This window comes from Alternaria metachromatica (genome assembly GCF_023757995.1).
Source record: "Alternaria metachromatica strain BMP 0045 chromosome Unknown scaffold_23, whole genome shotgun sequence".
In the NCBI taxonomy this organism is placed as follows: domain Eukaryota; kingdom Fungi; phylum Ascomycota; class Dothideomycetes; order Pleosporales; family Pleosporaceae; genus Alternaria; species Alternaria metachromatica.
Genome location: NW_026055514.1, coordinates 337930 through 363782, shown reverse-complemented (window position 1 = coordinate 363782; position 25853 = coordinate 337930). Strand labels below are relative to the sequence as shown.

At 54.2% G+C, this 25853-nt stretch overlaps 11 protein-coding genes across 11 annotated transcripts; 7 read left to right on the top strand and 4 right to left on the bottom strand.

The window, feature by feature from the left end:
- Positions 1–1012: 1012 nt before the first annotated feature.
- Positions 1013–1951, top strand: J4E83_008321 (uncharacterized protein; the record flags this gene model as incomplete). Its single annotated transcript, XM_049335218.1, has 1 exon — positions 1013–1951. One exon carries the CDS (start codon positions 1013–1015, stop codon positions 1949–1951), a length of 939 nt encoding a protein of 312 aa, XP_049185757.1.
- Positions 1952–2749: 798 nt separating this feature from the next.
- Positions 2750–3605, bottom strand: J4E83_008320 (uncharacterized protein; the record flags this gene model as incomplete). The annotated part of the gene is made up of 2 exons (XM_049335217.1): positions 2750–3318; positions 3368–3605. The coding sequence occupies 2 exons, from the start codon at positions 3603–3605 to the stop codon at positions 2750–2752; spliced, it is 807 nt and encodes a 268-aa protein (XP_049185756.1).
- Positions 3606–4730: 1125 nt separating this feature from the next.
- On the top strand, positions 4731–8228 carry J4E83_008319 (uncharacterized protein; the record flags this gene model as incomplete). The annotated part of the gene is made up of 1 exon (XM_049335216.1): positions 4731–8228. One exon carries the CDS (start codon positions 4731–4733, stop codon positions 8226–8228), a length of 3498 nt encoding a protein of 1165 aa, XP_049185755.1.
- Positions 8229–8797: 569 nt separating this feature from the next.
- On the top strand, positions 8798–10020 carry J4E83_008318 (uncharacterized protein; the record flags this gene model as incomplete). Its single annotated transcript, XM_049335215.1, has 2 exons — positions 8798–8861; positions 9197–10020. 2 exons carry the CDS (start codon positions 8798–8800, stop codon positions 10018–10020), a joined length of 888 nt encoding a protein of 295 aa, XP_049185754.1.
- Positions 10021–11423: 1403 nt separating this feature from the next.
- J4E83_008317 (uncharacterized protein) lies at positions 11424–13051 on the top strand (the record flags this gene model as incomplete). The annotated part of the gene is made up of 2 exons (XM_049335214.1): positions 11424–11707; positions 11761–13051. 2 exons carry the CDS (start codon positions 11424–11426, stop codon positions 13049–13051), a joined length of 1575 nt encoding a protein of 524 aa, XP_049185753.1.
- Positions 13052–13673: 622 nt separating this feature from the next.
- J4E83_008316 (uncharacterized protein) lies at positions 13674–15533 on the bottom strand (the record flags this gene model as incomplete). The annotated part of the gene is made up of 1 exon (XM_049335213.1): positions 13674–15533. One exon carries the CDS (start codon positions 15531–15533, stop codon positions 13674–13676), a length of 1860 nt encoding a protein of 619 aa, XP_049185752.1.
- Positions 15534–16679: 1146 nt separating this feature from the next.
- J4E83_008315 (uncharacterized protein) lies at positions 16680–19088 on the bottom strand (the record flags this gene model as incomplete). The annotated part of the gene is made up of 3 exons (XM_049335212.1): positions 16680–18111; positions 18158–18248; positions 18296–19088. The coding sequence occupies 3 exons, from the start codon at positions 19086–19088 to the stop codon at positions 16680–16682; spliced, it is 2316 nt and encodes a 771-aa protein (XP_049185751.1).
- A 232-nt stretch (positions 19089–19320) lies between these two features.
- On the top strand, positions 19321–20133 carry J4E83_008314 (uncharacterized protein; the record flags this gene model as incomplete). The annotated part of the gene is made up of 3 exons (XM_049335211.1): positions 19321–19404; positions 19457–19693; positions 19747–20133. The coding sequence occupies 3 exons, from the start codon at positions 19321–19323 to the stop codon at positions 20131–20133; spliced, it is 708 nt and encodes a 235-aa protein (XP_049185750.1).
- A 156-nt stretch (positions 20134–20289) lies between these two features.
- Positions 20290–21406, top strand: J4E83_008313 (uncharacterized protein; the record flags this gene model as incomplete). The annotated part of the gene is made up of 2 exons (XM_049335210.1): positions 20290–20305; positions 20358–21406. 2 exons carry the CDS (start codon positions 20290–20292, stop codon positions 21404–21406), a joined length of 1065 nt encoding a protein of 354 aa, XP_049185749.1.
- A 443-nt stretch (positions 21407–21849) lies between these two features.
- Positions 21850–23131, top strand: J4E83_008312 (uncharacterized protein; the record flags this gene model as incomplete). The annotated part of the gene is made up of 3 exons (XM_049335209.1): positions 21850–21876; positions 21987–22787; positions 22880–23131. The coding sequence occupies 3 exons, from the start codon at positions 21850–21852 to the stop codon at positions 23129–23131; spliced, it is 1080 nt and encodes a 359-aa protein (XP_049185748.1).
- Positions 23132–23685: 554 nt separating this feature from the next.
- Positions 23686–25024, bottom strand: J4E83_008311 (uncharacterized protein; the record flags this gene model as incomplete). The annotated part of the gene is made up of 2 exons (XM_049335208.1): positions 23686–24597; positions 24683–25024. 2 exons carry the CDS (start codon positions 25022–25024, stop codon positions 23686–23688), a joined length of 1254 nt encoding a protein of 417 aa, XP_049185747.1.
- Between the last annotated feature and the right edge of the window lie 829 nt (positions 25025–25853).

The window sequence follows — 25853 nt, the reverse complement described above, 5'->3', positions numbered from 1 at the left end:
CTCACCCGCCGTCGCAGGTGGGATTACACCAGGCATGCTTTGACAGCGAAGAGGCCGGCGGTTCTCGTGTTTACCGTCGGCGAGGCTTAACAGGTGCAGCGACGCTTCTGCTTAGCAGGTGTGCTAGGTGGCGAGCAGAATGTTCAATAGGGTGGCCGAGGTCAGTCTGGTGAAAGAGCAAAAACTGGGGATCGTCGGTGTGAGCCTTCGCATGGCGGCCTTCAGGGTCTGGTCCCTGTTGCGACATCTGTGGCCAACTGTGAGGATCCAGAATAATAGCGAGCCACAAACGTGCATGTGCTGGCGGTGAGGGCAGCGAGCCTTGACGCGAGTAGAGTGCATGTCTTATACCCGCGTGCTCCCCTTTGATCCCATCTTGCTCGCTCTTCTCCTGCTCCTCGCCGGCCTCGCCCTTCAGACTTCTCTAGCTTGTGTTGTGTGGTGACGGCTAGCTGCACCGTTTTCCCACGTCGTCGCCGTGCCGCATTCTCGTCGCAAAACGCCGTCGACGCTTCCCGACCAATCTCGCAGCAAAAGCCGGGGTCTCCCCTCTGGCCCGCAAGATCTGCAGGATAGCGCAAAAGACATAGGATTCGAGCGATTCCCTCTGTGCATCCAGGGATTTTGCAAATTACCATCCACGGGACTTTCGGAACCTCCACGCGCAAGACAGCAGAGTCAGCTGTCAGGTACCCGGTGTGCACCATTCCGACGAGCGTCTGATAGCTAGTGGGAGAGCTAGGCGGCGTCAGAACGTGGGAACCTTGGAAACAGCGGTCACGCCCGAGGTCAGCACACACACCTGGCCGGCCCCTTAGTAAGGAGGAAGTTAGAGAAGGTGCGGGTGAGGCGGTCACATTCTGCGACAACCCACTTTCCGCCTTGTCCTTTCACACTCGAGCACCCAAACGCGCAATCTGCGAGCGACGGCGACACCTCATCTATCCACGCTTCCCTCTCGCACGGCGGCACACTTCCTACCAACAAACTTCGCCTCAACACACCCGCAGCCATGCACCGCAAAAACCCCATCAGCGTGCTCGTCTACAACACGCTCTTCCCCACGCCCTCGCCCACAGACCCGCCCTCCTTCAGCGCGCACCTCTCCAAAAACCTCGTCGGCGAAGTGCGCATCGAAACAGCAAACTTCTACGGCTCGCTCGACACAATCGAAGCGCGGTACCCAGGCCTAAACTACGCCTTTCAACCGCACCGAAAACGCCTCGGCCGCTTCCCACACCACAAGCGACTCTTCGACGCATTCGACCGGCTCGGGCTAACCGAAGCCGAGATCCAAGGCTTCTGCAGATGGGAAGGCACACTCTGGGCACGAGAGCGCTACGAGCGGGACGAAGGCGTACGCGTAGTCGACACGACCGGCGTAGACATAGGGGAATGGGTCGACACACGCCGAGCCTACTCATCACGCCACAACAACGGCGCAGGCATCAACGTCAAGACGGACATTGAAGTCGAAATCGAAGAATTAGAACACCACAACCACCTCCTGCACAACCCGCTCACAAGGCAAAACATGCAACCGCCCAGCCACCACCACAACGGCGGCGACACAGAAATGCCCGACTCCTCCTCCTCAGCCGAAGACGACGACGACGACGAAGACGGCGCAGCAGAAGCGTCAGACTCGGAATCAGACTCAGACTCCACATCCAACGAACTCTCCTCCTCCGTCGGCTTCTCCCTAAACGCACGCCTCCTCCACGCCGCCGCCCTCCGCGAGTCCTCGGGCGCCCTAAACATACCCATGGACCCAGAATGGGAGCAATACCTCAAAGAAGCGTCTGAGCGCGGCGAACTCAACATCGACGCGACGAGGGAGGCGCTGCGGACGATGGCAGGCCAGATCGCGCAGTTGCACCAGAGCACAGTCGAGGCCGAGGGCAGCGAGGCGGTGCCGCAGACGTTTCAGCCGAATGCGGCTCCGGCTTAGGAGTCCGTAGACGCGCGGATGCAGATGGAGATGGAAATGGATGCGGAGGCGGAAACACAATGGATGATCGACGAGGGCGTCGAAGCAGCGGTTATTGTTATGTTTCCCGATGTGTTTCTCACACCACAACCACGGAGGGCATGATTACGAAGGACACGACGACGGGAACGATCAGGACGAAGACGCAGTCAGTGGTGATAGTATACCCATCTTTAAGGATGGTACTTGTTGTTGGCTTTGGCCTTTTGCCTCTCCTGCACTGCATGGCGTTTTCTGTGCTACTTCCATACAAGGCAGGCGTTTGATGGGCATTTCGCGAGATACCCCAGATTTTTCCCCTGGGCTTTTCTTGTTTTGTTGGGATAATGGATGGTTCTTGTTATCATTTTATAGATTGGTGAGGAGGTCTTTGGATGGGCAATGAGGCATGGAGGGAGGCATGCACGGCATATAGTCATAATCCATCATGTTCAGATTTTCAACATGGGTGTTTGTGGTGTTCTTGTTTTCATTACGTGTTCTCCTTATGAGGAGTGATGGTTGCTCTGATCGCTATATGGAGCTACGGAGTGGTTGCTTGTACTCCTGGCCTTCTCATCAAGTCTCCTCTCTTGGAGTCTTGAATGTAGCTAGACATGACCCAAGGCTGCATCCTGCGTGGAGCCCTGCAATCCTCCGCGGGCATCACCGGCATTGACCACATTGGTATCCCATGCCAGATGGCCTTGAGGGATGTGAACCACGGTTATGAAGACGTGACGTGTTGCAGTATTATGAGATACTACACACACCGTCGTCTTAACGCCTTCCAGAGCTCCCGAAGCCGAATCCGCCAGGGCCCCTCTTAGTACCCCTTGTGATCCTGCCGCTACTATCCTCATCAATCTCCATAGCGTCATCACCACCCATACCCATTAGATTCCGCTTGCCAGTGTTCTTTTCGTCACCGACCGTCATGACTGCCTCAAACGCCCTCTCCTTCTTTCGACGCATCTTTTCGCGATCCAACGCCTCCTTCTTGACCTTTGCAACTTGCGCCTCCAGATCTGCTAGGGCGGAGTCGCACCGTTGTGACCATGACTGTAGGGTGTTTTGGAGGGCGGGGAGGGATCCTGGTGCGAGGTCGCGGAGCGGTGAGATGGATGTTACGGAAACGAGGGAATGTGCGGGGTCGAGCGTCGCGGTGATGAGGCCAGAGTAGATGGCAGTGGTGATGAGCTCCTCGAGAGCGCGGGTGGTGGGCAGCTCGAGCGCTGTCATGAGATGTTTGTAGGTGAGGGTGGCGTGTGAGTGTGAGAGCGGCAGTAACGAGAGCAGTAAAAGCTTCTGGTGTTGCTGTGCTGAGAGTTTGGGGAGATTTGCTTGAGCTTTGCGCTGTCAGTATACAACTTGATGGCTGTGGTATGATCAACGCACCCTTGTAGTCTTCCCAGGTTCCCCAGGCAAAGATCTCGAGCAGGGTAAGATACGATGCATGCTCCTCTGAATTCCGTAGGTTCTGGATATTTGGCGTCTGTAGGAGTTCGGCGAATACGTATGTGTTGGGCGCACTGGTGGCTTGTACGATCAAGTCCGATGCTGCTCGTGGAGAAGTCGCGGACTTGCTGAGGGCAAGGAAGGGCTCGAGAGCGTTGAGGGCCTTGGTCTGCTCCATGTTGAACTATTGTCGATGTAACAGCTTCTGGAATGGTGGAGGCGTGGTTTCAATGTAGCTGTCTATCGATAGTGGAAGGCGAGCAGGCAGCTGCATGTGAGGTACGTCTTGGCAATCGCGGTCGGTCGCGACTGCCCCGCGACTCAACCCCACCCGCCTCTACGCTCGGACTTCCATTCATTCAACGAGTTCGATTCCATAAGGGGAGATCAATAGGCACCTTTTTCTTTTTGCCTTGCGCATTCAAGCGTGGAATAATGTGCCAGGAATCACCTCAGTCAGCGACACAGGCCTTGACTCGTACCCGACACCGCCTGCTCCGCAATCACGAGATAGGTTGTCGGCTACCCATCATCAATCACAGCGCGTGAACTAAGCAGTTCGTAAGACGAAGGACACCAAGTCCGGTCCACGTTGTGTTCGGTGACTGACACGGTACACGCTCAATTTAGGCAAACTGCCACGACACTGGTAATTTGTTTCGTTCGGTCAAAGCGGTAACAGGCCCTGAGGCTCCGCGTGTCTCATCTAAGGATCAGGAAGGGTTTTATGTTCCTTCCTGTTTCACATGCCAAGAAGGAAACACTATCGTCTAGTGTCCGTGCCGCGTCAAAGACACCACCAACTCCTAGATATCACAATTATTCTTAATCCTTCTTCTGTCATCCTACGGACTTGGAGTGTGCCCTGCATCTCACAGCGCTTGCACTCTGACAGCTTGACGATCAGCTCGTGGCGGCGCCCTAGCAATAACGGCCTATCATCCATCTGCGGAGCCGGTCTAGCCTTCTTTCGACGTGCCGCGGCGCTGGGCTTGAATCAGCACTGGGTCAGATTGTGGCTGCTGCACTCCGTTCATCAATCGCCATATTAATAACTTCGCCATCTGGCACTACCGGAAGCTGGCCTTCCTTTTTACTCCGGAGTCCGCTATCCTCTCGCGTTTACCTCACGTCGTCGCCATACCGTCGCGCGATCGGTTTTCGACTTCGCCCCAATCCTCCCGCTTCGTACGAGCCGCCCTCGCCCCAATCTGACCGTTGGATGCTGCATCTGGCTCAGCATCAACAGTCTAGTTCGCGATCCGTCTGAAGTCAACGGCACCGAAAAGCGCTTCTAGCCATCATGGCTCCTCCTCCGGCGACAGCGCACATGGCGACAACGACGCTCAAAGTCGAGGGCATGACATGCGGCGCGTGTACCTCCGCGATTGAATCGGGCTTCCAGGGCGTGAAGGGAGTAGGAAACGTGTCAATAAGTTTGGTGATGGAGCGGGCTGTCATCCAGCATGACCCCGAGGTTATCACCGCGGAAGAGGTCAGGGAGATTATCGACGACAGGGGGTTTGACGCAGAAGTGCTCTCGTCAGATTTACCAATGTCGCACAGCGCAGATGACCACTTTCTGAGCGATTCTGAAGATGAAGAGGAGGAGATGATTGGAAACACCTCGACCACAACGCTTTCAGTTGGCGGAATGACATGCGGAGCGTGTACATCCGCTGTAGAAGGCGCTTTTAAGGACGTGGCTGGAATCAAGTCCTTCAGCATATCGCTTCTCTCTGAGCGCGCGGTCATCGAACACGACCCGACGATCATATCTGCGGAAAAGCTCGCTGAAACCATAGAAGACGTTGGCTTCGACGCGGAGGTACTGGATACTGTGGCCGCAACACCAGCAGCCAAGAAGAGCAGGAGCCGGAAGCAGCAGAAGACGATGACCACAACAGTCGCTGTTGAGGGCATGACCTGTGGCGCATGCACATCAGCTATCGAGAGCGGGTTCAAGGACGTTGAGGGTGTATATCAGTTCAACATCAGCTTACTCGCCAACCGTGCCGTAATCGTGCACGATCCTTCCAAGCTCACCGAAGAGCAGATAGCAGAGATCATCGAGGACCGCGGATTTGACGCCCAGGTTCTGTCATCCGTCGATGGTAGCATACAGCAGTCGTCAACATCCAACGCCCCCGTACAACTAAAGATCTATGGACTGCCCAACGCTAGCGCAGCTCAAGAGCTGGAAGGACTGCTACGAAAGAGATCCGGAATTACCTCAGCAACTGTCAACTTCAACTCATCAAGAGCTACCATTCAACGAGAGCCTCAAATCGTCGGTCTTCGAGCTATCGTTGAGGCTGTAGAGGCAGCTGGATACAACGCACTAGTCGCTGACTCCGAAGACAACGATGCCCAACTGGAGTCTCTCGCAAAGACTAAAGAAATCCAGGAGTGGAGAAGATCTGTCATCTTCTCGGCTTGGTTCGCACTTCCTGTATTCTTGATAAGCATGTTCATTCCCATGTTCCTGCCATTCCTCAACTTTGGCGGTATTCGCCTGATACCTGGCCTCTATCTCGGCGACGTCATCTGCTTGGTCCTTACTATACCTGTCCAATTTGGTATCGGAAAACGTTTCTACATCTCTGCGTACAAGTCTCTGAGCCACGGCTCTCCCACCATGGATGTTCTGGTAGTACTGGGTACCTCAGCCGCCTTCTTTTTCAGCGTCTTCTCCATGTTGGTCTCACTCTTGGTCTCCCCACACACCAAGCCGACCACACTGTTCGAAACCAGCACCATGCTGTTCACTTTCATCAGCTTAGGTCGTTATCTTGAGAACCGTGCGAAGGGTCAAACGTCCAAGGCCCTTTCCAGCCTCATGTCGCTAGCTCCGTCTATGACCACCATTTATGCGGATCCCATCGCTGCGGCTAAAGCTGCTGAGGGTTGGGATGTTGCTGAAGAGAAGTCGGAACGCACCTCCACTGATGGCAATGCTGCTGAAGAAAGGGTCATCCCCACCGAGCTCATCGAGGTTGGCGACGTTGTTATTCTTCGTCCGGGTGACAAGCTTCCAGCTGATGGTACAGTCACACGTGGAGAGTCGTATCTCAACGAGAGTATGGTCACTGGTGAAGCTATGCCAATACTCAAGAAGAAAGGCGCATTGGTCATGGCTGGTACTGTCAATGGAAACGGACGTCTTGAGTTCATGGTCACCCGAGCCGGCCGCGACACTCAGCTCAGTCAAATCGTCCGCCTCGTCCAGGAAGCCCAAACGAGTCGTGCTCCCATTCAACGCCTTGCCGATATCGCTGCTGGTTATTTCGTTCCAATCATCATCACTCTCGGCCTCGCAACTTTTGTCGGATGGATGGTTCTTAGCCACGTCCTACCCTACCCGCCTAAAGTATTCCTGGATCACGCTAGTGGCGGCAAGTTCATGGTTTGCTTCAAGCTTTGTATCGCTGTCATCGTTTTTGCTTGCCCATGCGCACTCGGTCTTGCGACACCCACCGCTGTCATGGTCGGTACTGGTGTTGGAGCTGAGAACGGCATTCTCGTCAAGGGTGGTGCCGCTCTCGAAACTGCCACGAAGATCAACCATGTCGTCTTCGACAAGACTGGCACGCTCACTGTTGGCAAGATGAGTGTATCTCAGGCTGACATTCAGGGAGGCTGGGGTACACCTGATAAGAAGAACCTCTGGTGGACACTCATTGGACTTGCGGAAATGGGTTCAGAGCATCCTATTGCCAAAGCTATCGTTCTCTCTGCCAAGGAGCATCTTCGTCTCGGACCCGATGGTAATCTGGATGGCTCAGTTGGAGACTTTGAAGCTGTCACCGGTAAAGGTATCATCGCAACGGTCGAAGCAGCCCTCTCTCGCGAGCGTACTCGCTACAAGGTCCTCATTGGTAACACGGCTTTCCTCACTTCCGAGGGCGTCAACGTCCCCGATTTCGTAGAAGAGCCGCTCACACCTGCTGCAAACTCCAGACCTCGAGGTGGATCCCAGAACCGATCTGCTGGTATCACCACGATCCATACCGCCATTGGCAACACCTACACTGGTACATTGAGCATGTCCGACACCATCAAGCCCTCGGCTCGCGCTGCTGTCCTTGCCCTTTCTCGTCTGGGCATAACATCTTCGATTGTTACTGGTGATACCTCTGCTTCTGCCCTTGTCGTTGCAGCAGCAGTTGGTATCGATCCCGCAGATGTTCACGCTTCGTCTACCCCCGCCGACAAGAAAGCTATCATTGAAGACCTCCAGTCGCGTGGCCAAGTCATCGGTATGGTCGGTGACGGCATCAACGACTCCCCCGCGCTCGCCTCGGCCGACATTGGTATTGCCCTTTCCACTGGTACAGACGTCGCCATGGAGGCTGCCTCCATCGTCCTCATGACCAACACCGATCTCCTCTCCATCCCGGCCTCCCTTGTCCTCAGCCGCGCCATCTTCTTCCGCATCAAGCTGAACCTGGCATGGGCGTGCATGTACAACTTCATCGGTCTTCCTTTCGCAATGGGTTTCTTCCTACCATGGGGACTCTCATTACATCCCATGGCTGCTGGTGCCGCAATGGCATGCTCATCTGTCAGCGTTGTTATGAGCTCTCTGCATCTCAAGTTCTGGCACAGACCGAGCTGGATGAAGGTCAGCGTCCTTGATCCTGGTGCGCCTATCGATGAGAAGGAAGCGGAGATGGAGAAGATGGGTCACAAGGGCGTCTTTTCTACTCTCAAGGAATGGGTCAGTGATGCTTGGGCTGCGAGGAGGCGGAATAAGGAGGAGACAAGCTATATGCCTCTGAGGGATATGGAGCAGCAGTAATCTCGTTGATGCGTATTTGAGCAGATGTCGTTAGTATTGGCGAAGCGTTTAGGATACCACCTTTTCTTGGTTCTTTTCCTTGTCTGTATGTCGTCGCATTTCCGTTGTTCCTTTTTGGGAGTCCCTGTATATAGCTCTTGACTCCCGATACAGTTGTTCCAGCTTCGTATGAATCCAACCCGATCTACGCTACAACGACGTTTCTGTCATGTGAAGAGCAAATATGTTAACTTAATGACATTACTCGTCAAACTAGCAAACATATAGAAAATCGTGATGCGATAGCCCAAGTACTTACCTGAAGCAGCCAAACGTCGGCAGCTTGCCGTGCGCGTGACGAAGTCGCGAAAGCGCGGCGGGCCAGGGTCCACCAATTGGCGTCACAAAGATAAGGCCAAGATGAACAACACAACACCGCAACCGCTTTCCCACTAGAATCCGCCTTATTCGCCCATGCTCGCTTCGTGGAGCTTACTCGGAACACACATGCGACCGTGAATAGCACCGAAATCCCACGTCCTACATCCGCCCGCCAGAAACGTCAAACGAGGCCGCTGCCGCCGTTCACCATGGGCAGGAACCGAGCCGTGTCGAATGCGTCGACGCGGAGCAGCGAGCCGCCGTTACAAGTAGGTATGGGCACTTTTTGAGCTTGGCAGGACTGTTGCTGAGTAGAGACGCAGGAGCTGGGGAGTATGTATGATTACCTGGCCAAGGTAGTGCTGCTGGGACCCAGCGGCGCTGGCAAGTAAGTTTGCGATAAGAGCGAAGACATGTACCAAACACCGAATAACCAAGATACGCCTATAGATCCTGCCTCCTCCATCGCTTCGTAAAATCCGAATGTAATCTTACCCCCATCTCCTCTCCTCCCCATCCCTCCCCTCCCCGCCGCCATCAACACCCCCCACTAACTCTCCTCTCCTCACTCACAGGGCGCGTCCTCTCCAGCCAAACAATCGGCGTAGAATTCTCCTCCAAAATCGTGCACATCGCCGACCGCCGCCAACGCTCGCCCTCGTCCCCCTCGTCGCGCAAACGGATAAAACTCCAGTTATGGGACACAGCAGGCACAGAGCGCTTCCGCTCCGTCTCACGGTCCTACTACCGCGGCGCCGCAGGCGCTATCCTCGTGTACGACGTAGCCAGCTGGCGCAGCTTCGAGCAGTTGAAGACGTTTTTGGATGATGCGAGGGCGTTGGCGGGGCCGGATATCACGATTATATTGGCGGGGAATAAGGCGGATGTTGAGGATGGGGGGGTGCCTATAGGCATGAATAGTGGTGGAGGAGGAGGAGGAGGAGGGGGATATAGCAGTTATGCCAGTACGCCTTCATCGGAATCTGGGCTTCCACCACCCACGCCTTCCTCGCAAGCAAGTCGTACGCCCTCTCTCAACGCCAATCTCCACGCGAGTTATACGGTTGCGCCAGACGGCCGCGAAGTCCCCGCCGAAACCGCATCTCGCTGGGCTGGCCAGAACGGTATCCCCGTTGCTGTCGAAGTCTCCGCGCTCAATGGGGAGAACGTGGAAGAGCTCTTTACCAGGCTGGCGCGCATGATTCTCACAAAGATTGAACTTGGAGAGATCGATCCTGATGATCCGGCCAGTGGGATCCAGTATGGCGATTTAGGATGGGATGATGGGGGCGGGAGTGTGAGGAGTGGGTTTGGGGATGAGGGGGTTAGGTTGAGGAGGAGAGGGGGGAAGAAGACTGGGGCGTTGGGGGAGTGGGAGGATGTTTTTAGGTTGGGTGGGGGTGGGGGGAGGAGGAGAGGGGGGTGTTGTTGATACCATGGAATGGAGATGGGTTTCTTGGACGGATGGTAGCATGTGGTTTTTCGGATTGTATATGCGGCATACCCCCGGTGTTTCTTCCATGGATATATAGATAGATTGACGATGTAATGCGGGTTAGAGGGTCTTTGGGCACATACGAACGAGACGAGTTCCTTCTATTCTGACAGCTGCATCTAAGTACTAATACAAAGGTATTTGGAAATTGAGTTCCTTTAAGATTGTTATAGAGGACCCTAACGGCATTTCGTTACCCTGCTTTGCATCGATATTCCACTGTCGTATGGAATCATTGGCGTCCTGGTCTGCCAGGTCTGTACTATGGATCGACACAACTCATACGCAGTGTATTTCTTCATTCGATGAGTTGTCAACAACCCACGTCACTGATGCCGCATCACGTCCAGTCTACCTCACGATCGCGCGCTATCCGGGAGCTACACGACGATCACATGCCACCCACCATGTCGGAATTACATCGGGACATTTCCTCACCCACCTGCATCGATTGTTCTTATCAAGCGTCTCGGGGCAATAGTCGGACGGGCTCCATGTGCAGATTTGGAAGTCAACGGAATTCCGTACCAAAACTGAACAATGCATCGTTCGAACCAAAACTTAGAGGGGGTGAGGGTTGATCCGTAGAGTACCGCGCCGAGAGGTTTGGTTTTGTGGTGTGGCCAGATGCGGCGACGTGAAGCCTAGCGCGATCTCTCGCGCATGCGCGGATCTAAACGTCTGGCGTGTCGTCATCGTGAAAAAGGATAATGCATGCGCACGCGATCATGCTGTAAGCCACTCCCCACGCCCATCCGAAGTCGATCCAGCGATACACCAACAGCACAAATCGTTCCAAAGCTCCTGGTCTTTGAACAGCTACTTCGGCATGTCTACATCACCTTGCTGACGCGTCGAGGAAACTTCTGGATCCGCCGTAACGCGTCCGAAACCTCGGCATCTCCATGTCGCAAATTTACATTTGCCACAGCCACGGATGGCACCGGCGGGCGGGCTAGCACTCGGGGGTCGCGTGCCCTTCCGAGGATGGATGCCCAGTTTCCGGTTGAGCCCTGGCAGTAGCGTAAGCGTGAGCGAAAGCATGGGCTTTTGTGCGTCACTGGCATGTTTCTTCAGATTTCCATGATATAGCCCCGGAGGCGTGTGGGTGCGGCGACGCTTTCTGATCTAGACTTTCCTCCTCCACAACTTACTTTCGTACACCCCCATTCTTACGGCCTGTTCGTTTCTTTTATAGATTCACGATTGAAGATTGGAGATTGTGCAGATTACGTTTTCTGACAATCATACTGTCGTTCTCACGCGCGTTTAGATCTCTTACCCGCGCTCTCCCCTCGCGACTTCCGCTTGGAACAGCGAATCCGCTTCCCACTGCCGATATGTCGTGGCTCCATCGATTGAATCCCACGCCGGGCTTCCCGCCGCATACGGGACCGTACAAGGTCGGCTCTGTGGATGTAGAGATACCCACGAGTGACCTGGACAGCCCGAGCGCGGATGCGCCTCCTGCGGATCTACCAACTGTCGCTTTCCGCATCTTCTACCCGTGTAAACAGGACAGCAATGAGAAGGCTGTGAGATGGATACCGAGTCCGCAGAGGGAATACATTAGTGCTTATGCGAGGTTTCTGGGGGCGAACAGCGCGTTTGCGAGTGTTTTCTCGTGAGTACCTTGGGATGCGATTTGGGATGAGCATGATACTGACTGTTGTCTAGATTGATGCCACAACTACTGTATTACATTTCCATGCCTGTACACCAAAACGCCGAACTCCTCGCTCCCCCGCCGAAGTCCGATCGATGGCCCGTTATGATGTTTTCTCACGGACTGGGGGGCACACGGAACGCATACTCGCACATCTGCGGCTCACTCGCAAGTCACGGAATCGTAGTGGTAGCAGCCGATCATCGCGATGGCAGTTCGCCTCTCGCCATCCACAACACACCGGAAGAGAAGCAGAAGACGAAGCACGTCGACTACCGATCGATTGCGCACAAGGCGAGCACAGAAGTATACGAGGCCAGGGACGAACAATTGAAGATACGGCTATGGGAGTTGGGCATGGTACACGATGCGGTCTTGAAAATCGACGAAGGCCGTAAACTCAAGAACGTAGCGCAAGACCAACCCAAAGGAAAGAACCTCCTCAGCATGTTCTCCAACATCCTCAACATCCACGAGCCCGGCTCCATCAGCTACGCCGGCCACTCCTTCGGCGCCTGCACAATGGTGCAATTCGTAAAATCCGTCTACCACCGCCCACAAACGTCCACCCCGTCTTACAAACCCCTCTACACCCCCTCCTCAGACTCAACCCTAGTCCAACAAATCACACCCCGCAACTCCGTCACCCTCCTCGACCTCTGGACCCTGCCCATCCAAAGCCCCGCAACAAGCTGGCTCCGCTCCAAACCCATGCCATGCTACGATTCCCCCTCTGGCGGCAAAAACCTGCTCGCCATCGCCTCGGAAGGCTTCTACAACTGGTCGTCCAACTTCCGCGAAACGAAATCAATCTTAGCTCCTCCCTCATCCTCATCCTCACACTCGAAATACACAAACCAACCCGGCCCCCGCATCTTCTACCCCATCGCCTCAGCACACCTCTCGCAATCCGATTTCGGCGTCCTGTTCCCCTGGGTCACAACCAAAGTCTTCGGCGCGAAAGAACCTGAACGCGTATTGCGGCTCAACACACGCGCGATACTGCAGATGCTAAGGGAGAATGGGGCGAGGGTTGCGAATACGAGTGCGGCGGATTTGGAATTAGAGGATGAGGCGGGCTCGCCGGCGAAGAGCTGGAATTTGGTTAATGATACTACGATTCTTAGTCGGGCGAAGGATAGTGTGAGGGGTTGGGTTAATATTAGTGTGGATGGGGAGGAGAAGGGGGTGGGGGAGAAGGTGGTGAGTCCGTTGGAGAAGGTGGGGAGTATGGGGAAGGGGCCCGGGGATGCGGTGGTTGAGGGGGAGGCGCTCGGGCAGGTTGTTGAGGGGAAGGCTTGAGGGGGTGGTGGATGTGTGCATGATTGGGATTGTGGATGGAGGGATGGCGTTTGGCATAGCGTTTTTGTTTCTGGCTTTGGAGTAGACATACCCGGGTATATAGAGATGAGTTTGTAAATGATGATATATTTTCTAGCAAAAGAGTTTGTTCGTATTAGAAAGAGACGTATCCTACAGCTCGAGAACAGTCTTGATCTCTCAATTTTGATCGTTGGGAAGCTATTTATGCGGCGTTTACAGACTAGACATGATACAGTAAACTTGCTATTTTTATATACAACCCAAGGAAACTACATGTGCTGTCCTTGTGCAAACAGACGTATCTGTCGTCGACTGACTAGTTTGCTCTCCTGCTATTCTGATGAGTGAACAACGGGTATCCTGGGAAACGCCTGAAGTAAAAGAGAAAGGAAAGTAAGGGAAAGAAAGGGAACGGTATATCCGCCATCACCACCATCGTCGCCATATCATCCATCAACCCGAACAAATTTTGCATCTGCCACAAGGACGGGAGAACCGTGTCACACACTCCAGAACAACCCATCTCCCGCCACGAAGGTGTGACAACACGACAAGACATGGCCCCACAACCTCCCATCCCCATCCCCACCCGTGTCTCCGCCTACCAACCAACCCCAACACCCTTATCCTTCAACCGCCTAAACTCCCTACACTCATACTCCGTCGGCCTCTTCGCCTTCCCCTGCCAGCGAATCCCCTGCTGCCCCTCACACCTCTCGAGCCGAAACCGATACATCGCCTTCTCCCTATCCGTGCACGTATACCCCCTAACCACATAAAGGCCATCGTACCTCAGCCCCAGCTCCGGTCTATATGGATTCTTTTTGTTCAGCTGCGCAGAGCGAATGACGCGGATAGGGTTGAGTAACTCGGCCGATTTGATCAGATGAGCGGTGTTCTCCGTAGGCGTGCCATTGCGGCCTTCGGTGCCGGAGTATTCAATGGTGTCACCGTTGTCGACGTCGTGGTATGGGTTTCCGCCCGAGAGCACGATGGAGTAGGCGCCTTTATCGCGCTCACCGTAAATACCGCCTTGGGCTGATCCATGGGCTCCGTCGCGCACAGTGCAAAGCTGCGTTGGCCACCATTGCCCTAGCACCAACTCCCCCTCGCCATAGTACTTCGCGGTCGTAGGAAATAGACCACGGTACGTCTCATCCAGGCGATCGCTCGTCCTGTTATCCCCTTTATGCGGCGCAATACCGCGCAGTATATCCTGATTCAAATCGCCCTTGTACCAGCGCTTGTACAGTTGATACGCATCCGCCTTTAGATCCCACGGGAACTTCGTGCCTGGTTTGAAGATGCGGGGCAGACCGTAGTCGGGGCTTAGGGTCATGGCTTTGCGGAGGAGAACGGTGTTGACTTGCAGGTCGATTTCGGCTTTGTGAATGAAATCGCGGATCTTGTCGTAGAGGGCTTCGAGTTCGATCTGGGATTTTCCTGGCTTCTCGCAATCTGTCAAGGCCGCTTTGAGGGCTTGGAGGGTTACGAGGGCGAGGGGACGTTTTTTGGTCATGGCTTCCATGCGCGGGTCTTTGATGGTGATGGAGGTGTACCATGCTGGGAGGGATTTTGCAATGGGATACTTGTCGTCTGGATCGTCTGAGACGAAGAGGTCGTTTGATGGCACGATCTCTGATTCTGATGCGTTTGTTGGCGTTGCCGGTGTTGCTGGCGTTGCGGCCCTTGAAGATGTAGCAGCTGACCGCTCCCGTGACGCGCCTGCAGTCGATGATTCTGCAAACGTCGCACTCTTTGGCGAGTCCTTAAGAGGCTCCCTCTGCTTCCTCATCTTCCACAAGCTCTGAACATCGATCTGCTCGTTCGTCTCCTTCTCCTGTGGCTTCTTCTGAGTCGGGGTCGGAGTCGCAGACTTAGACGGCGCTTTGCCCAGCTCCTTTGTATTAACATTCAGCTTTTCAGGCGTGTCGGCGTTCGGCTGCGGCTTCTTTTGAATCTGGACTTGGACCTTCGACTTGCTCGGCTGTGTAGCATCCTCTTTTGCTTTATTAGAGGTGTCGTCTTTTGGCTTCTGGGAGACGGCCTCCTTCGCCTTGGACTTGTCTTGAACTCGAGGCTGGAGACTGTCTTGCACCTTCGCTTTCTTAGCCGGCGGATCGACAGGCTTCGCACCGGGAGATGTTGGAAGCTTACGCTTTAAACCCTGCTGCGCTGGCTTGATGACCTTGGGCGTGACCGCGATGGTGTCCGCCGCGACAGGTTGCTCCGCATTCTTGAACGGGTTCATTTGATGCTTTGCTCCCAACTCCGTCATCTTCTTGCTCAGAAGGCTCATCCTTTTCTGGTGCTCCTCGTTGTTCGCTTCCTTCTGCTCCTTCGTCTTTTGTAGGATCCTCGCGACGGCTTCTGGTCCAGTACCAGACGCCTTCGCAGCATTCTGGGCTTTCTCCAGCAGCCATGCTGAGGATTTGGGGACTTCGTTTTTGGTCGCTGCCATGGTGTTGCGGTTGATATTCTGCGAGGTGGGGTGGTCGTGTGTTTGTTTACAATGTCAGGCGCCAGCTGGCGTTTGCCATATACGTGCCGCGCTACCTCTAGGCTGCAACAACAGAGGTGCGGGGTAAAAGAGAGGAGCAGTGAATATGGATACTAATGTACTGGTAGATAACGTGGAGTGTAATGGACCTCCGGTACTAATCCGCTGCAGCCTTGAGGCAGCACGCGTGCGGGTAATTCTGAGTCTTTTACTAGACCCTACTAGAAGCTACGATATGTCCGTGGGACAGCTGCAACTGTAATAATTATCAACTATGGCACGTTTGGCATCGAAAGTTGGGTTGATGCTGAAGATGAATGGGAGGAATTGGGTGAGGTTTATATAGTATTCGATGGTTGACCGCAAGTGCTCGATGTCGCGGATGCCACGCTAGTCTCGCATTATCGCCGCGCCTTGATTGGCTAACGCGTTATCTCGTTCGACATGGGTGTAGGTACTTCTCTGATTTTACATTGGGCAAAAGTCACAAGACAATGTACTTTAAAGTCACGAATGCCTATAGCATGCATATACGAGGATTGAAAGCGATAATCCTACCCTAAACAAGTATATATTATAGGAGAACAATCATTCTTGCATGCAACTAATGCATGTTATAGTCAGAGTATTACGTGTCCAGAGGCTATGCAATGCACATATAATTTGATACAAAGAGTGAGTCACAGTAGTCTAGATAAACTTACATGTTAGCCTCTATAAGGGGTAAGGTTCAAGTAGAACATAAAAAAGTATTTGACGCAAGCCTGAACATGGCAGTTAAGCCGACATGTTGTTATTCTGAGCTCTGCTCAGGTTATACAACAGTCCGAAGTATGCACCGCATGCTAAGGCAATGTAGATACAAAACATGATATATCGTATACCTTCAGCATAGCATATCAGCTCGCCAAGAAACGACTTTATCCATGTATTGAACTCGCCATCACTCGCATGAGCAAAACAAGGAAGATCATTCAGGGAAACATGCCGCATTGCATTGCACAGCCATATCCCATCACAGACGGCGTGTCTATCTCTACTACAGACACACACATATCCGTGTAACCCAACACCAAAATATCCGATACAGTACAAAACCCAACCACTCTACTCATCATCACTCTCCTCCTCCTCATCATCCATCTCCAAATCCTCGTCACTCAACCCATCAAGGTCAACCTCCTCTTCCTCCTCCTCATCCTCATCCGCCGCAAACTCCTCTCCACCCTTCTTATCATACTTCTCCCCCTCCTTCCTCTTCCTATCCTCCGTCTTCCTTGCCTCCTCGAGCAACTTAGCCTTCTGCTCCCTGCTCTTGCGCTGACCCGCCACATACGCGCCGAGCGGACTCTTATCCCACTCTACATCCTTCAAAAAGCCCTCAACACCCGCACGATTATTCGGCGCAAACTCAACCTTATTCCTCTTCTCCTCGACCCAACGGGAATTCGCCTCTAGTTTCTGGACGAGCAGCGCGATGAGCGAGGAGACTTTAGTGTTTTTGTTTCCGGAGCTCTTCTTCGTCATGGCTTTGACCCAGCGCTTTAGCATGACGATGACGGGGAGGGCGAGTTCAGGGAAGGCGATGTTTTTTGTCCAGAGGATGAAGAATTCCGAGAGGAGTTCGGCGACTTGCTCGCCGATGCCGTCTTGGTAGATGCGTGTGCGCAGGAAGGCTTTGGTTGCGCGGATGCTGATGCTGAAGTCGAGCGCTTTGAGGGTGCTGGGCTTGGGGGGCTTCTTCATCTCGGCTGAGTTGAGGACTTCGACGAGGGCGGGCGCGAGCGGGATGTAGGTGGAGGTTGCTTGGGCGATGCGCAGGAGCGAGCGGATGAGTTGGAAGCGTAGGGGGAAGTATTGCGATGTGGGGATTAGGCGCATGGCTCCGAGGGTGACTTGGACGACGGGGTAGATGAGGGGGCGGAGGGGGGAGGGTTTGCCGGATTCTGCTTCGCGGAGAGTCTCGCAGTGCATCGAAATGACTCTTGACCAGAAGTCGAGCGAGTGAACGTACTGCCAGTTGTAGACGGTCTTGTAGGAGTCTTTTGTCTTGTTGGTGATGCTTGTGCGTAGGTGTATCGCGAGCTGGCGGATGAAGCCGAAGCCTGTGGTGTAGCCAACAGTGGGATCGATGCCCCAGAGCTCGGCTGCGGTGTTCTTCATCAGGTTGATACCCTGGATGGTGTGGATTGTGGTGTTCCGCGCGCTCTTGACTAGACCCTGGTAGACCTGCTTCAGAACAGCCTCGCGGATGCTTGGGTCTGCGATGACTACTAGTCGTCGCAGAACCAAGAAAGCCGACACTCTTGTTCCGTCATTGTTGGCACTATCCGACCAGACTGATGCGACAGAGCGCACGACCTCGCGCACGACCTTCTTGAAGGACAGAATGTATGGGAGCATGTGGGAGAGCGAGTCTAGCGTCATCTGGAGGGTCTTCGCATCGGACAGGTTCTCAAGGAGGTGATGTATCGAGACGGTATGCGACTTGAGGAGGGGAGTGAGTGTGCGGAACTTCTTCGAATCGGTAGCAACACGACTGAGATTGTTAGTGAGCATATTGAAGAAGTAGAGTAATTACTTACATCCTGCCTCCAGCGCTCTCCTTGACGGGCAAGTGATGTTGGAGGACCTTGGGTACTAGGTGAAGAGTGGTTACTTGAACTTGGTGGTACACTACATGCTGTTAGTCTTTATCTCATGGTAGAAGTTGATCAGCATACCATCTGGGTCGGTTATGGAGTACTTGTACGATTTAGTAGCCTCCGAGTCGTTCATGTGTGATGCAGCGCGGAAGGCCAGAACGACCTCCTTCATGGCGCGCAGTGAATGTTTGGTCTCCATGGCAGCCTTCCATTTTTGGATTGTCTTCAAGCCAAGCTCATTGCCCGAGTCTTCCTCGTCGTCGAATGCGCTTTCTTGCGCTTTCTGGGCCTTCTGCTTCTTTCTCGGTGTGGCCTCGTCTTCACTGGCAGACAGAGCGTCAATCTCTGCAAGGTCGGCGTCTTCGGCAAAGTCTAATAGCTCTGCGTCGTTCTCCTTGAGGTACTTGTAGAACTCGGGGTCCTTCTCCGCCAGTCCTTCGAGCTGCGCCTTGTGTGTGTCTGCGTCGTCGCCAGAGTCGCTTTCGGAGCTGGACTCGTCGGTGCCGTCGGGCGCATCTTCCATGTCCTCATCAGAGCCTTCCAATGCGTCCTCCTCAACGGGTGTGCGTTTGCGCTTGCCGGTCTTGGGCTTGGTCTTCTTCTTGCTCATCTCGGGGATCTGGAAACCGCCTTGGAAAAACTGGTCCATAGACATTTCGCCCAGGTTGTCGTCCTTGGCGCCATTCGTTTTGGGCATCTTCGCGGCTTCCTCCTCTAGGTCGTCGGCTTTGGCATTGTCGCGGGCCTTGCGCTCCTTCTTCTTGGTGTCCATCTGCTTCCTCTGCTTGACTTTGGCGACATCCTTGCGGCGCTTGATGACGTCGCCGAGTTTGTCCTTCTGGAACTTCTTGGTCGCCTTGGAGACGGGCATGTCGGCGGTATTTGGCGGTTCCTCGTAGGCGCGAGGGTGTTGTTGGCCGGGCGTGCAGCTGGCGGTTGAAAAACTTGGGCCTCGAAAAAGTTCCAGCGCTAAGGACCCTGCACTGATCCCTAGCGCCTTCCCCACGCGATGGAGCTGCGGCGCATCGATAACACAACTGTGCACCACTCAACTAAGCACGCGACCCTATACGAAAGACTAAGTCATCGCCTCATAATTCATAATGTCCTACGGCAGGCAGCTGGCCTACGCGCCGACGCCCTATATTCCGCGCTCCAATCTCTCGGCAACCATCAACCTTGATGAGGTATGACGCGCCTCAGTCCCACTCCGCATGCGCATACTCACTATCTACCCAGGAAGTCAAGCTCTCCACGACCAATGCCGAGCGCGACTTGAACGACTCGCTGGCCGAGATATACAGCATCATCATCACGCTCGACGCCATAGAAAAGGCCTACCTGAAAGACTCCATTGCCGAAGCCGACTACACCGAGACATGCAACCGCTTGATGAAGCAGTACAAGTCCAATCTGGCCAATGAGACTGTTGCGCGAGCATTCGGTGACCTGGATCAATTTGCAAAGGAATGGCACGTACGTGATAGCAAGTCTTGAGCTTCCTCAGTACCAGGCTGACACGACTCCAGATGGAATGTCCCCGAGCTATTGAACGACTACGCGTTGGTATACCCGCTACTATCGAACAAGGACCATCACGATCGGCTCAGTCAGGCGACGTTGCTGACGCCACGCTGGTCGTCAACGCAACCGAGAACTTCATCACTCTGCTCGACGCCATCAAGATCGGGCTGGTGGAGAAGGACACCCTACACCCTCTCCTTGTCGAGATCATCCAGGCTGTCCGCCAGGTCACAGATGTCGAATTCGAGAACAAAGGCAAGATTGTGCAGTGGCTAATTACTCTGAACCAAATGCGGGCCGCCGAGAAACTGAGCGATGAGCAGGCGCGCGAGTTCCAATTCGACATGGACCAAGCATACTACGGCTTTAAGACGACCCTAAAGAAGGCTTGAGACGGGCGAATAGGCAGCGTTGGACTATCAGAGTATCTGCTCGTGGTACCTGCATCTTAGCCCCGCGGTGGCTAGCTTGGGCCCACGTTGGACCTGGTGAGTACTGCACCCCACCGACCAACAATTTTCCCGCGCATTCGCCATAGTCGCTTCAAAATGTCCATGTTAGATGGTATACATCTGCGCCTTGCATCTGCATGTCTTGGTGCTAAATCCATGTCTAGTCCTTGACCTACCGCAACTCTACACCAAGCCCACCGCTGAGGCCCTCCTCGAAACCCTCGCGCTCCTTACCACCGCTCCGCCTTCGTGGGAATATACAAGTACAGGGCACAAAGATCAAGATGGGAAGGCAGTGATAGAGGCGCGCGGGCCTGTAGTTCAGGTCAACCCAGAAGGCGTCACACGATACCTCACGACCATTATCAGTAGCGGGCTACAATGGATCGAAGACGATGAGGTCAAGGAGCGCATATGGGATCAAGCCAGCGCCCGGCTCAGTGAGCGATCCGGTCGATCTGCCATGAGCACCATGTCGCGCACTTTCCAGATTCCCACCTCGTCCGACTCATTCGAGCTTAAGATCCACGAACCTGCCATGACAGGCGACGATTTGGGCCTGAAGACCTGGGCTGCTTCCTATATGCTCGCAAAGCGCCTCAAAACCTTCAACCTCGTCCCCTCGGATACACAAAATCGGCTACAAGTCCTTGAGCTTGGATCGGGTACGGGCTTAGTTGGACTGGCAATGGCAGGCTTGGGCGCAGACGTTGTTCTGACGGATCTGCCCAGCATCTGCCCGAATCTGGCCTACAACGCGCAACAGAATCGGGAGGCCATCAGTCTCAATGGCGGGACAGTCCGCACAGCTATGCTTGACTGGACGAACCCCACCTCCTGTCAGCCACTGCCAGACGATAATAGTACTGACGATGACGAGTCCATTCCCGCCAAATTCCCTTTGATTCTTGCTGCAGATTCGCTCTACTCCCCAGACCATCCGCGCATGTTGGTGGATACTATCGGCGTTTGGCTGTCTCCGGACGACAACGCTACGGTGATCATCGAGTTTCCATACCGAGACGCTTACTTGCCTGAAATCAAGGACTTTCGCCACCGGATGCTCGAGCTTGGACTGCAGATAGTGGAGGAGGGAGAAGAGAAAGGACGCGACGACTGGGGCCCGTCCGAGGCGAGCGAAGATCAAGACGATGATGCGCTCGTGACTTGCTGGTGGTCATGTTGGAAAAGGCAAAATTCAAAGGCCAGCTGAGATATTCCAACCAAGATTGCCGCACATTACCCTCTCAAAAGACCCGGGCGAGCTTACACTAAGGCGAAATGGCAAGGTGTCCCACGAACCGGAACATGCGCAATTTGGTTTGGTCATTCGCATAGCCGCGGCGCTGCATAGCGACCTCGGAGCAACGCCGAGATACCCACTCCCAGCTTTCCAAGAACAGTGATGCAAGCGCCGGATAATTATTACGGATAATTTGGACAGCTTCCAGACTCCCGCGCTGCAATGGAGGGGCATTTCCTAACCCAGGCGGGATAGCTTGCCGCGAGGGCTACTAGGATCCACCGTTTGCATCGTCATTAGCATTTCACCTGCGCGTGTAGTTTTGAGGGACGTGTTCTTACTTATTTTCTTTCCCAAACAATTGATTCTGTAACGATTGCGACTGAAACTTGAAATTCTCACAATACTTCACGATGGCGACACAAACAGCAACCCAGAAGGTATAGCTTGACTGCCCCACCATGCCCCTCCAAACATGCGATGTCTTTACAACACTACGAACAGTCTACGCGCTTCAGCCATGTTTACAGCCAACTAACACACCCGCCAGAACCCCTCCTTCATCCTCAAAGCCAAAAACGAAGTCATATACGAAGACCGACCCATCCCCACGCTCCCCTCCCCCTACGACGTCCTCGTCCGCCCGCGATGGACCGGCATCTGCGGCTCAGACGTACACTACTGGGTCGAAGGCCGAATCGGGCATTTCGTCGTCGAGAAGCCAATGGTGCTCGGCCACGAATCCGCAGGCATCGTGCACGCCGTCGGCGACAAAGTAAAGAGCCTCAAAGTGGGCGATGAAGTCGCCATGGAACCCGGTGTGCCCTGCCGCCGCTGCGTGCGCTGCAAAGACGGGAAATACAATTTGTGTCCTGACATGGCGTTTGCGGCGACGCCGCCGTATGATGGTACGCTTGCGAGGTATTATAGCCTGCCCGAGGATTACTGTTATAAGTTACCGGGGAATATGAGTATGGAGGAGGGTGCGCTTATTGAACCTACCGCCGTCGCCGTACACATCACACGGCAAGCGGCTATCAAGCCCGGCGATTCCGTCGTGGTATTCGGTGCCGGACCTGTCGGTCTGCTGTGCTGCGCTGTGGCGAAAGCGTACGGCGCGAAGAAGATTGTGACTGTTGATATCAACGATGAGCGGCTCAACTTTGCGCTCAAGTACGCGGCGAACGCGAGTTTCAAGAGCGCGCGAGTGAGTGCGCAGGAGAATGCTGAGAATCTGGTTAAGGGGTGTGGGCTGGGGATGGGCGCGGATGTTATTATTGATGCGAGTGGGGCGGAGCCGTGTATTCAGACTGCTATTCATGCGTTGAGGATGGGGGGGACTTATGTTCAGGTATGTTTTCACATCCTTCCTTCTCCTTACCCACCATACCCCCTCCCTCCACCTACTTTACCATCCTCCCACCATACTAATACTTGTCACAGGGCGGCATGGGCAAACCCGACATCAACTTCCCCATCATGGCCATGTGCACCAAGGAGCTCAACGTCAAAGGCTCCTTCCGCTACGGCTCCGGCGACTACCAAACCGCCATCGATCTCGTTGCTGGCGGCCGGATCAGTGTCAAGGAGCTTATTACGGGTAAGGTCAAGTTTGATGAGGCGGAGAAGGCGTTTGCGGATGTCAAGGAAGGGAAGGGGATTAAGATTTTGATTGAGGGGCCCGAGGGGCAGTAAGGGTATATTCGATATGTTGATGCCCTTGTCTTTCTGTGGGACGATTGTAAGTGTGTAGTGTAGCGGTATGGGGGTTTCTTGGGACCAGAATGGCGGCTACGGCTGTGCCATGGTGTTTTTTGTAGAGGGTGGGCGGGTTGGTTGGATGGCTCTTTGAGAATATGATGTCATGACCTTACTTGGACTTGCTGGTGCTCTTCCATTGTTTGTGTGGATGGTATTTCCTAGTATAGTATCCCCTCTTCTACCGTTTATTATAGGATATGTCAGTATATGTCGGCACTTTGAATGGAACATACAAACAAGAGACTGAACTACGTCACATCCAAGCTGAGCAGGAGACAGATAATGCACAGGTAGTATGAACAATCGTGTTCTCAATTTTGCTAAACACCGTAAATCAGACGGACTCTCTCTCAAAAACGCCAATATCTAAATGCTGAAATGCACCTTCACACTAACCACCGCCCTTCCTCGTCATCATCGTCATCGTCATCGTCATCGTCATATACATCATAAAGCAACCTCCCACCACTCAACTCCCCTACCCACACCTAATCCAAACTCTGAATCTGCACCTTAATACACCCCGTCTTCGGATCCGCCGCCGTCTTAAACGCCTCAACCGCATCCTCAAGCTTATACCTATGCGTAACCAACTTGCTCAAATCAATCACACCGCTCTTGTACAACCGGATAGCCTTGGGCCAAGTATTGCAGTAGCGGTACTGGAACTGCAGATCCACCTCGCGGGTACTCAGTCTCATGAACGGAATCTTCATTTCGTTCTTGCCGACACCGATGACGAAGACTTTGCCGCCGAACTTTACGGTTTGGATGGCGGCGCAGATGGAGGATTCTACGCCGGTGCATTCCATGGCGTGGCTGGGCTCGACGCCGTCGGTCAGTTTGAGGATGGCGGATTGGAAGTCGGTGGCTGAGTGGCTGAATTCGACTTTGTGGGTTAGGACGCCCGGGACGAGGGTTTTGGCAAAGTCGAGACGGCCTTGGTCGATGTCGGTGATTACGAGGGGGGTCGCGCCAGCCGCTTGACAGCAGAGGAGTGTGACGAGGCCGATGGGGCCGGCGCCGCAGACGATGGTGGGGTCACCTAGGCGGATGTTCGCGCGGTCCATGCCAGCAAGCGCAACGGAAAGGGGTTCCAGCATCGCGCCGTCTTCGAAGGTCATGCTGTCGGGCAGCTTGTGGCACCACATGGCTGGGTGCTTGAGGTAGCGGCGGAGCAGGCCCGTGACGGGTGGTGTGGACAGGAATTGGACGCGCTCGCAGCCGTTGTAGCGGCCTGTGAGGCAGGGCTCGCATTCGCCGCAGATGATGTTGGGTTCGATGGCTACGCGGTCGCCGGGCTTGAGGTGCGTGACGGATTCGTGGCAGGCCATTACTGTACCGGCGGATTCGTGGCCGAGGACGTGGGTATCTTCTACGATCATGGGTCCGATACAGCCCTGGAAACGGAATTGTTAGCATACTGTTCTCCTCTCTCGATGTGTGGGGAGTTCTGTATTGGGGATTCAGAGGAGCAAAACGTACAGCATGCCAGAAGTGAATATCACTCCCGCAGATTCCCGTGCTCTTGACATTGATAAGAACCTCGCCTGGCTTCAAATCTCCTCCTCTTTGCACAACCTCCAGACTGGGTTCCGCCTCTGCGACCCAGAGATCATGCGCGGGGTTGGTGTAAACACCGATATTAGCCTTTGACGAGAACTGAACATCCGTGCCGTTGCCATTAGCCTTGCTAACACCATTCGTCGCCGGCGCAGCAGCAGCAGCCTCAGTATGTGTGCCGTTCATCTTGGTCGTCTCTTCTTTGATGTTGAGTGATTGCTTAATCTCCGACGCCCAGCTAGTGAAGAGGGGAAGAGAAGCCATGGGAACAAACGCACGAAAAAGGAACGTTTAAAGGTATGCAATCGCAAGGATGGGGATGATGCAAGAAAGGTCCGATAGTAGAAAGGGTAGGTAAACAAAAAACTGGGGGGGACAACCGCGTCAATAAAGATCACCTGGCCACCTTTTACTACTCCCGCGGCCCTTCTTTTCTGCCTGTCTGCAAGCGTACGCCTTTACCGCTTGGTGCTTTGCCAGCATGTACCTAATCCATTACTATAACCCAGACTTTACCCTTCCGCTCCTTCGCAATTGGTGCGGGGCAACCACGCAAACCGCGCCCGTGAATAATACTTCCATTCATGAGAACGTCACGCCGCCCCGCCATGGCAAGTTGGAGGAAGAACCCCACATAGTCGCGCATCACCAGTCTTTCCACGAATGGGAGGGCAGACAAGTCCGCAAGAAGGGGGCAGGTACGCGACAGTATCGGCTTCCCAGTCTGGCAGTTCCGCGATGCAAGTTGGACCCCTTCTACGTTTCCGCCGCGAAGCTACGAGGTGGGGTTGGAGGTAGGTGGCTGCAGCTATACTGCTTCTGGTAGTGTAACCTACACCGAGCCTCCGAGACTAGTAGTACTGAGAAGTCGGATTTCACGATAGTTGGAGACGTGGTGTTGAGTGGAGAAAAAACATGCGTAAACCATGAATAGCGTTTGTGTAGCCTCGGCTCGTGACCGATTCGGGATGGGGATGGAAGTGTTTGTTGGTGTGTTGGCTCGGCGCGTTCACCGATTGATGGGTTCTAGATGCGGCGGTTGGGTTGTCACGCAGGTACGGTGTACGACGACGGAAGGATTATATGTCACGTT